This window comes from Gossypium raimondii, chromosome 1, assembly GCF_025698545.1.
Source record: "Gossypium raimondii isolate GPD5lz chromosome 1, ASM2569854v1, whole genome shotgun sequence".
In the NCBI taxonomy this organism is placed as follows: Eukaryota; Viridiplantae; Streptophyta; class Magnoliopsida; order Malvales; family Malvaceae; genus Gossypium; species Gossypium raimondii.
Window position 1 is genome coordinate 40,418,244 of NC_068565.1, and position 11,938 is coordinate 40,430,181.

Sequence of the window (11,938 nt, forward strand, 5' to 3'; positions counted from 1 at the left end):
TCTTTACTATTGAATTAAAATCATGATAAAAAGAGTAAAGAAAAATTATTGTAATTTAAAATTTAAAATTATTAGAATTGGAAGAGGAACCCAATGTTTTGAAAATGAAAGGTTCAAAGCCTAAATAATTTTTGTAACTTGTATTTATTTTTAAAACTTTAAAGAGATAGATTATCTAATTCACTACCCTCTCTCTCTCTATATATATATATATATTATACAATTAGTGGGAAATGTTCAAGTATCAAACCTAAAATTTGATAGGCGTAATGATAAAATATATTGCATGTTTAAAGAAGATATATATTTAAACTTTAGAGATAATATTATTAGGAGAAAAATTGTGAATATGGAACTTCAACAATAAAACAAAGAGAAAGGATTGTATATAACAGGGGTGCCACATTATCTTCTATCTCTTTTCAATTATCTAATGACATTTTAATAATTTTATCCATTTCATTTATACATGATTTTGGTAATTTTTTTAACCTCAACTTTAAATCCCAAACCCTGAACCTGAACATCGAATTTAAACCCTGAACCAAAAGGCCAAGTTTAAGGTTCAGGATTTAGGGTTCAAGGTTTGGATTCGAAGTTTGAGGTTTAAGGATCAAATTTGAGATTTAGAGTTTAAGGTTTAGAAATTAGGGTTTCAATTTTTGAATTTGGATTCGAGGTTTGAGATTTGAGGTTTAGGGTTCGAGATTTAGAATTTATGATTTAGGTTAAAAAAATTACCAAAATTATGTATCAATGACATAAAAAAATTGTTGAAACACCGTTAAATAATTAAAAAAAGGATATAGGATGACGTGATGCACTATTTCATACCATCCTTTCTCATAAAATAGATAGGAAGAATAAAAATAACCTTTAGCGATTATATCATAGGATGACTTTTATATATAATATATACGGTATAGTTATGTATTATTACTCCTGGAATCTGGAATTCATGCAGATGAAAGGATGTGAAAGAAGTTGCGAAGCGGTCCATCTCTTGCTAGGTTCCTTTTGCAAGCAGCAATTGATAAAGCTCCTGAAATCCTCCGATGCTTCTTTGGGCAAGCTTGGAGCATCTCCAAAGCGCATAAGCAGCACTAGCTGCATCCAGTTGGGCTTTTCTCCTGTTGGGAGAAATGGGAAATGGCCTACATAAAACTCCAATAAAGTTACACCCAAGCTCCAAATATCAGCAGCAAATACATACCTAGAATTGTAACCATTGGAGTCCAATCTTTCCGGACTCATATAGGCATAGGTACCCACATAGATATCCCAAAACTCCGGTGATTCATTCTCTCTTATTATCTTGCTTACACCAAAATCACAAATTTTCACATTCATGCTTTGATCCACCAACAGATTCGAAGGCTTAATATCCAAATGAACAATACTGAAGGCATGAAGGTAATTGAGGCCACTAAGGACTTGATAGGCGATGTGGGAAATTGAGGATTCGGAGAAAGGACCATTTGCTTTAACAAGTGTATCAAGTGTTCCCGCATCCATATACTTCATCACAATTGCTTTTTCACCTGAGACTGATTCATAGGTTCCAAGGCATTCGATAATGAAAGGAGAGTCCGTCGAATGCATGATTTTGATTTCATGGGAAGGGTCCCCGCCACGGATAATTTTCAGAGCATAGATTGCTGAAGTTTGCCTGTGGCGCACCTTGTAAACGGTGCCATAGTTACCATGGCCTAAAACACAAAGCTTTTCCAAATGAAGAAGATCAGCTACTTCTTGGGTTGCATTCATTATCGGCTTACAATTCTTGACTTCTGGAACAGTAAGCTGGAGACTAAGTTGAAGTCTATGCTTAACTAGAGACATAAATGTCAATATATGTTCTTCAGTTTTAGAAGAAAAAGTAAAATCACTTAAATTGCAAAAGTTAGAAAGGGTTAGGCAGATAAAAGACTAGGGAACTTATTGCCGAGAAGTTCTGTGACTTGAATTTGGGTAAGGCTTATATAGCAGTTGATTTTCAGGTCAAACTACTCAGAGAAAAGAGGCAATAAGGCATATTTTCTACGAAGCAAGTCTTCAAGAGTTCCATTTGGAGGGAAATAATATTATTTTAATTTAAAATTTTACCATATGGTCGGTTTAGGAACAGCGTGATTGCAATATCTGAAACGTTGGTCGGGAAAGGAAGGACTGTTTGCAATTTGGGAAGAGTGTTTTTATTACAGCAAACATGGATAAAACGCACCAGTTAAGGGGTTATGTATTGAACCGCGGCTGTATGTTACGTAGTTTCTTCACATACATTACGGCTACGCGGCTCAATTGTATGATCTCGAAGTGGAGGAAATGGTGCACATGTTAGTGAATACATGAGACACATTTTACTCTAATTAGATTAAAATTTTCAACGAGATTTTCATGTAATACATTTTTTTAGTTAAATAAATTTAAAGTTTAAATGTTATTTTCATTAATTACATAAAGTATAAATAAAAAATTACAAAACATAATACAACAAAAATAATTTAAACTATAATAGTCACTTAGACTATTAAAACATGGTATAATTTTTTTAATGTATTTTTATCGAAACATGTTTAAGATGGGCTCAATATTAATAATATATAGGATAAGCAGGTTTATCCATGGTTATTTACTGAATTCATCGAGCTCAAATGTTAGTGGTTTAAAATGTATTGGATTGGATTCAATGAAAAGTACAAGGTTTGAGCTTAGTACCTTCTCAACATCAATCATCTTGAGGTTGTACATCATTATTTTGGATGTTTATGATATTAGGAATTGACATGCACATAAAAACTTAATTTGGATAATGTAATTGTAAAACATTGATTTGAAATTCAGGTCATTCATATGCTTTTACTCAAGCTTTATTTGGTGGTTTATTTTGAATAGGTTTATGGCTTGTATCATGACTTGAAATGAAATTTGAAATTGTTTTAAAATGCCCTAGAACATAATGAAATGGTTTGGACATGTTTAGGCTTAATTTTTAAGTGTTTTAGGCTATTTTTAGCTTTATGGGCCCAGGGTCCAGCACCCTTGCCATAGATATGGGACCGAAACAAGTTAGTAGCTAAAATGCTATAGTACAAGGAATGCTATAGTACAAGGACTAAGTACCAATACCTAGTCCTTAGGTACTAATACCTTGGCCCCTAGACAAGGTCACTCCGGCCATTTTGAGTCCTTTGATGCTTGTACTTGATCTGGGGCACCTTTGATCACTTGAAAAATGTTTCTAAATGGTTTTAAAATTGATTATAATCCTTCAAAATGTTTTTATATTAATTTTATTTAATTTTTTTAAAGTTCTAAATTATGATAAAACTTCTATTTTTCTCACTCCAGGTGACTCAATCTAAGTCGATGAGCTTTGAACTTTTATTTTATGAATTTAATGTGCCCCTATAAGGATCCAATAATTTGAAATGCTTTTAATCGATTTGAAATCTTCTAAAATTTATTAATTTGATTTTAGGAACACTAGCACATTGTGAAATTGATACTTTTATAAAATAAAAAATTTAGCCCAAGTCTAAAAGTTCTTTAATAGCTCTCCCACTCGTACCGTATGTCGAGACAAGTGAGGGTTGTTACACCTTATCTATTTTATCTCATCTAATAAGTATACAAGTTCCCACACTAATTTGGATTTCATAGAATCAATCTCAACATTCATAGCTACTTCCCCAAGCTTAGAATTAGCACTCTGCATAGCTTCGTCAAATGCAAGTGGGTCATCATCTTCTTATTCAACAAACTCAGTGTTAAAAATAATTTTGCTAGACTGGAAGAAAGTAGGCCTTTTGGAGACCCTCCCACCGTGACGATGCTCCCTATATTGTTGATTTTTTGCAAGTCTATTGTTTGAAATCGAATCAAAAATTGAAACTAGAGTGTTTTGTCTTTCTTTTCTAGAATTTCCTCTAGTAACAATCTATTCAAGGTTTAAATTCGTTCATGTAGCTTTCCTATAGGAAAGTATCATGTGTCGACACCATAATGGTTTAATGTTTTGGGTTATAAAATAATCCACCTTTTGTTCCATTCGGATAGCCAAAAAATACACAATTTCATCTATGAATCCAACTTCTTTGCATCTTTATCCAATACGTGGGTCGGGCAACCCCAAATTATAAATTGATTCAGGCTTGGCTTCCTGCCATGCCATAGTTTGTTTGGAGTTTCTAAGGTGGCCTTAGTTGGTAAAAAATTCAAAATGTAGCAAGCCATTTGAAATGTGTATCCCTATAAAGATATCAACAAGTGCAATAACTCAACATTAAACTAACCATGTCTAGCCAGGTTCTTTTCCTTCTCTCTACTACGTCATTGTATTGTGGAATACTCAATGTTGTTAAATGGGATAATATCTCATTCTCTATAAGGTATCCTAAGAACTCATATGATAAATATTTCCCACCTTGGTCAAACTAGAGAGTCTTTATGGGTAAAACTAATTGTTTCTCCACTTTTGCACGAGACTCTTGAAATTTATCGAACTTTTCACTCGTGTGGTGCATTAGATATACATCATATCTGAAATAGTAGTATATAAAGATTATGCAATAATCTTAATTGCTTCGTGCTCTAACATTTATGGGACTGCATACATCAGTAAGTACAAGTTCTAAGGATTGAACGACCTGTGTACCTTTAGATTAAAAGACACTTGGTTTTTTTACCTTCCAAGCAAGATTCACATTATGGAAGATGTACTTCCTTAAGTGAACTTAATATGTCATCTTTCACAAGCCTAGTGGTTCTATCTTAGTAAATATGACCAAGTCTTAAATGCCATAGGTACGCCTTATTCAAGTTTGATGTTTGAAGTTTCTTTTTCACGAGTTTAGTAGAAGTGAGTATGTAACGCCCCAAAAATTTAAGTATTTAATTTTTTTTGCATGATATGACACAAATATTTGTTTGCTTTAGTGGTTAAGTGATTTGGGTGTGTTTGGAAGTGTTTGAGAAGCCTGGGATAAAGTATTGGCTTCTATAGAATTTTTAGTTTTTCTCTTAAATGAATCTGGACACTGGCATATAGGCCTTATAAATAATAGTGCTTGTTTTATGTCACAAAAAGAGCTTGTGGTCTAGTGGTAAGGTGGTGTGTTGTGTCATTATGAGGATTGAGGTTCAAGTCCTGGGTTGTGCAATGGATTTTTTTTTTTGCTGCTTGAGCTATGTAGGTAGTGGAGTTGGACTGAAACACAGCTAAGGGGAGATTGAATAGAATTTGAATGGGGTTGTTGGGGGAGTCGAGGAGAAATCGGTGGAGTAATTCAAGGAGGGATAAAGGGAGAGATACTAGGAGAAAATCAAGGTGTTCGATTGAGAGGAAGTGTTGTGCCGTTTGGGGGAACTCTAGCTTTGAGAATTCGGTTGGGGAAATGTGTCATTTTCGGCATTGGAGAAACATTTTGGTGTTAGCATCTGCCGAATTCTCCTTTTCTTTTCTTTCATTTATCGGCTTTTGGTTCATTCGGGTTTGTATTGGTTGCTACGCATTATTCAACAAAAGTCCCTTTCTTTTCAGTCAATAGTTGTTAGTCAGTTTTGTGAGCAACTCTTCCATTTCTTTTTCTATCTTCTTCTCTTCCTCAATTTGTACTCTCTTTTGGCTGAATATCACCATTTTGTTTTATCACTCTCTACGCTGATATTCTCTTCGCTGTTTTTGTTGTTCCAGTGCTACAAGTGTTTTTGATTATCGGTAAATTATTTAAACTCCTTACTTTTTGATTAAACTTGTTCTCTTCTATTCTTTTTTTTTAAACTGAATACCCTCCTTTTTATCCTTTGATTACTAATTGTTGATTCTTTCCTCACGATGTGTTACTTGTTGCGATTCTAGGGTTTTCCTTGAGGAGTGGTGGAGTGTAAGTGGTTTTGAAGTAGTCGCAACCCTTGTTCTCAGCGTTCAATCGAGGTAATACGTTACGTTACTTTTGGGATTTAGGTCGTCTACTGATTATGTTATTATAGGATATCATTTGTGGATTGAGGTCACTTATATGGCCTACCTTGGTTAACGAGATCGATGTTTGTGGTACAGATAATCAATAAATGCGTGTAATCACTTTTGGTAAGCGGTCTTGGAGTACTAAAGTCAGCCCCTTTCAAACAATGTAAGGATGTTGTTTTTGGATTAAGTGTCAATAAGAGGGTGATTTACCCTAACGATTAAAGGACTGACATTGAGTCATGTTTGAATTAGGTTGGTGTATGTGGAGATTTACGCTCTTCTCATAAACAGGTGTGTAAACACCCCACTGTAACTGTCAAACGGCAAAAGCCGAAAAGCCAAAAATACAACGTTTGAAACCACACGAGCGTACGATCGCTTGTGTGTTAAGCCAAACCCAGGAACCATGGGCGATAGACTGTAGAGGTCTCCATAAGCTTTTTCATGGGCTTAGGTCGTAATGGGCCACGTTAGGCCGAAATGGGTCGTGTGGGCTCAATGGGCTCGTGGGCCCCACACGAATGAAATCCTCAATTTGTGGAAAATACTGGACTAGGCTATGTAGATCTCATAGCCGTGGTGAAATCTGGGCTAAACGGGCCGCACGAGCGTGTGGGCCCACTTGGGCATAGTAATGGGCCTTGGAGCCATTTACACTTGTCGAAACCCTTTTTTTTTTATAGAAAACGTGGATCGACTTTTAAAATGAAAACGGGAGTCGCCACCGACCTTTTAAAGAGGTGTGATCGGGTCACCTTGAAAATAATTTTCGGTCTGTGAATTTTGAGAAAAACAGGTTCGGGAGTCGGTTACGCACGAGGAAGGGTTAGCACCCTCGTAACGCCCAAGATTGGTACCGAATCGATTGTTTAATGTCTTAATGTCGAAATTTTGAAAAGATTTTAAAATACAATCCTTTTATTTTGAAGTTAAATTTGATTTTTAAAACTATGCATTTTGAGAAGGATATTAGATTATTCAGGCCAAAAGAGAAGATCAAAACCCAGTAAGTTAGGGTTCGATTTCACCAAATTCTCAAATACCGAACATTGCCTTTATTTTTTTTTAAAATCCTCATCTCGAGAAAATAACATGTCATATCCAATGCGTTAGGACACAATGTGTCGAATTCCCGAGAATGGATTATTTGAAATTTGTATGTTGAAAAAATATTCGATTATTTAGATTCGGCGAAGAAAATTAGAATCCAATACGTTCGGGCTCAATTCTCTCGAGGATCCCAAATACCGAGTATTACTTATATTTTTTAAAATTTCTTTTTTGAAGTCTAAAAAATGGGTGTAATAGAATAACAATGATAATGATGTAAATAAAATAATACAAGCAAAACAAAAGATAAATAAATAAGAAGACAAATATATAACACAATCGCAAGCATGTAAGCAATAAAGTTGAAACATTCATTCTAAATAATGAAAATGTAAATAAAGAAATAAACAAAGAAAATGCATAAAGCTATAAAAACATATATAAAAAAACATGCATATATACATAATATTATGGAAATATGAAAAAGATATGTATGTATATATTTTAGAATTATTATATATAAATTTGAATGTATGTAGGTATGTATAAGTATTATAAGATATAAAAATATGTGTGAATTATAAAAACAAAGTAAGATAAAATATATATATGTAAAAATATACACATTTTAATATGTAAAAGTATATTTATAAGTATGTATATACATTTGTGAAAATGAAATGCACATATAGATGTATTTGGAGATGTATACAAATTATAAAAATATGAAAATAAGTACACGTTTATATGAAATATTTACGTATAGATATATTTTATAAAATGTATGTGTATATATATCATGAAATTATGCATGCCTATATGTGTATGTAAATCATAAAGTATGAGTATGTAGATATATGTGTATATAGATGATCAAATACAAAACAAAGAAGTGTATATATATATATTATAAAAATGTATGAATGCATAAACAAAAATAATACGAAAATAATAGTGGAATACAGTAATAATAATATTAAAATGATCAATTTCATGATGAATAGTCAAAGTACTAAACAAAGTACTAAATCGAAGCTAAATAAAACATTAGGGCCGAAATCGGTGATAACAAACACTGTAATGGACCAAATTGTGATGCGCGCGAAAGCAAAAGGGGCCAAAAGGAAATTAATCCTGGCCTCCAGAGCGCACCGCTTTGATGAGGACCAAACCAAAATGAAAGAAAAATAATAGGGTCAAAATCGCAAATAAAAATAAACTGCATTAGAAAAATAGAAAATTCGGAAGGACCAAAACGGTGAATATCCCCAAAAGTCAGAAAACGCGTGGATCCTCCCCCGGGTCGGGTTACACGCGTAGGTTACAGGGACAATACGGTGCCGTTTTAGAGCCACTGATCAGACTCCAAACGGTGTCGTTTCACACACCACATAAGGGCCAAAAACCCTAACCTGATAGCCTCCATTCCATTTTTTAAACAAAAAGAAGAAAAGAAAAAAATAAAAGAAACATAAAAGAAAGAAGAGAGCCGAATGCTCTCCCCTCTACGTCGCTCCAACTCGATGTCCTGGAGCCCTTGAACCTCGCCTCAACTCCGATGACTGCGGAGAGAGCGAGAGCTCGACTACCAGGTACGCCCTAAGAGTGCCGTTCCGGCGCAAAACCTTCACCCTTCCTCTCCGATTCAAATAGAGGTGATAAGGGCTCGACGGCGCACCGATTCGGGTAAATTTTCTCAACCCCCTCTTTTTACTACTAATCAATCAAAAAGGTCCAAAGAAACCAAACGAAACGCAGCCAAAGCATAAAGAAAAGAAATCGAATCACCTTTCGAAAAATTGTTTTTCTATTGATTGTGTGTAATACAATGTGCGTGTGTGTTTTACAGATTCTCAAAATGGCTTTATAACCGAATCGAAAATAAAATAAAAAATACATCATTTTTCTCCTATTTTTCTGCTATTCTGCTTTTTCTTTTGCGTTCTGTCTCTGCTTGTTTTGCAGGCGTTTCTGCAGGTACGGATGTGTGCAGGCGTGCGTACAACATGGTCCTTGGTGGTGGCGTGGCTCGGCTCGGAGGCACTACTGCACAAGAGCACAACACGGCGAGGGAAACACTGCTCTGTTGCGGACCTGAGGCTTACCCTAGCTGCTAGTGTTTTCCGATTTTGGTCTCTGTTAGGCTAGGTGTTGGGTTTTTATTTTGGGCTGCAATGGGTTTGTAATTTGTTTTTGGTTTATTTGTGTTTGAGCTTTTGGGCCCGGGCAAATTTGGGCTTTTACAACACTATTATGACCATTTAGGTTACCTGAGTTGCTCGAGGCGACTGCAGACCTTTCGAGAGGTTGATATCTGCACCGGAACCCCAAAATAAGTAAAATGACCATGACCAAAATACCCTTAAAGGGTAAAATGATTGTTTTACCCCTAATTGATGGAAATGACCGTTATACCCCTAGAGGTAGGTTGAATGATGTATTCATGATTTGTATATGACTGTTACTGAGTATGAAATTTTGCATACACGTATGATTTATGACACGACATACTGCATGGGGTTGGGATACTGTTGTGGAGGAAATATATTGTCTTGTAACTTTCTTTGTGATCTTTATTCTCGGCGACTTTGTTGCGATACTATCTTGGCGACTTTTTTTGCAATATTGGTGTGTTGGCTGGGTGGGTCAATTTTATCCTCACATGGTGTGATGGTGGTACGAAGTGGTGTGTTGGCTGTATTGGGGGAGTTTCATTATTGCACTATACTGATACTGTATTGGGCTAAGGCCCATACTGTATTGATACTAAATAGGGCACAGGCCCAGACTATTACTGCAAGTTGTATACTGACTGATTGATAGGGGCTTACATGCTGAGTTTTCGTAAACTCACCCTTTCCTTTTAACTATGTGGGTAATCCTCAGCAATAAGCGATTTGGCGCTGCGAGGGACTCGGAGGTGGCCATACAACTGCAGTTGTTCTACACTTGTTTTTATTTAAATTTAAATTTTGTGTTAGGTTTTGTTTATGTAAAAAGGCCATTTATGTTTGTTTAATTTTTTAATTGGGCTTTTGCATACTTATTTTAAACTGCTAAACGAATTTTCAAAATAATTACTATTTTCAAATACACGAAATTTAAACATTAGAGTTTTCAAAAGCTTCCTTGATTTTAGATCAACCTATTATAACAATAGCAGATAACAAGGAAAATGTTTTGACTAGTTGATTTGTTAAATAATAATAAAGGGGTTTTAAACTTAGAAACGAAATTTTTACCAACAAGTCCAATTTTCAAAAGACACTTTAATGTGACATGCCAGATTCGACCATAATGTCTAGGCCAAGTTTGGGGTGTTACAGAGTACATATTTGGTTTGATAAAATAGAGATTATTTTGCATCCATCATTTACTAGACAAGAGGCCAATTTATATAAATTGCAATACTATTATTGAAAGTCATAGTAAAACTGTCTTTAAATAAACATGCAACAAATATTAAATTTCTCTTAAGTTTGGTACATAGAAAATGTCATTCAAAATAACCTTCCTAAAACTGTAAAAAAAATATGTACTTCTCCCACTATTTTTGTTGCCACATTGCTCGCCTCTTCGACTCACAATGAGGGATTATTATCTTTAAGATCTTTTGTTTCCTTGAACCCTTGCCAAGAAACACAAACATGATTATTGGTTACTAAATCAATGACCCAATGGCATATTGAGTCTTCCATTAAAAAAGTTTAAATAACCAAGAGTTTCATATGTGGCACCCCACAAGTTAGACGACAAGTCCAAATGCGAGACGTCACTTTTGTTGCCGAAGCAACTTCGTCTACGATCATACATCGTAGTCATTAAGTAATCAATTTTAAAAATTTTTAATAAATAAATTTAATAAATTATAAAATTTAATTTTTATGTTTTTAAAATAAATTTGAAAACATTTTAGAATGATTTCTAGGTGTCCGAAGGTGTTTGGGACCAAGTTTGGGTCTCTGTGTAACATCTCAAATCTGGCGAGTCAAAAGGTTTGGCATATAGCTATAAATAGTGTCTGGCGTAGTGTTAAATGCCCAAATGATTATTTTGGCATATACGTCTGGGTGTATAGAATCCTCCACATAAGAAAGTAAGAACGTGACTTCACGATATTCTACTATATTAATGAGAAGTCTGTGTTAAGAGATAAAAGGTAAGTATGGAATGAGTATTCGCCAAAGGTATGGTACACTTGATTTGTCTAGAATACTATGCTAATTAGATTTTAACTTGGTTAGAAATCAATGAAATAAGCAAGCAGGGTAATTGTGATTTTAAGTTATTTATTAATATTTCTCTCGAAAACTGTAGGCCATTAAGAAGACAAGTTTTGAAACATATGACACTTGTTAAACTACACAAAGTAAGTTAAGCTATATATATGTATGTGTGTGATGAGTTCTGAAAGGGTTTTTCTTTCTTCTTCATTTCCCTTAAGTGGTATTCATTGAAACCATCCTTAAGTTTGAATGTATCCTACTTCGATGATCTAAAGGCTATGGTTCTTTTATGATTGATAGCTACTTCGCAACAGGGTAAGTGCTTTAGCTCTACATGTTAAGTAGTGAATGAGTAAGTTTATATGTAGTTTTTAAACAATAAGTTGAAAGTATAAGATTTCTTCATGAGATTGTCAGCGATTGAATTGATAAGTAATTTGTATGTACAATAGTATTAATAGTGAAATTATGTTTCTAAATAGTGGTTGTTGTTGGTTCATGATGGATATCTGGATCTAGAACTTTGAACTGCAGTAGGTGAATTCTACACTGACTCTTGTATGTATTCTGTTCACACCGAAGTATGTCTATAGGAGATTAATCGAATTATGAATTCCAAAACCATGGAAAGTATAGTATAAATATGATATGTATGCAACTATGAATTATTACTAAAGAAAATATATGAGTG

General features: G+C 34.4%; 1 protein-coding gene across 1 annotated transcript; it reads right to left on the minus strand.

The window, feature by feature from the left end:
* Positions 1 to 936: 936 nt before the first annotated feature.
* LOC105787022 (mitogen-activated protein kinase kinase 7) lies at positions 937 to 1,842 on the minus strand. The gene has a single exon (XM_012613489.1). The coding sequence runs from the start codon at positions 1,840 to 1,842 to the stop codon at positions 937 to 939; it is 906 nt and encodes a 301-aa protein (XP_012468943.1).
* Positions 1,843 to 11,938: the final 10,096 nt, after the last annotated feature.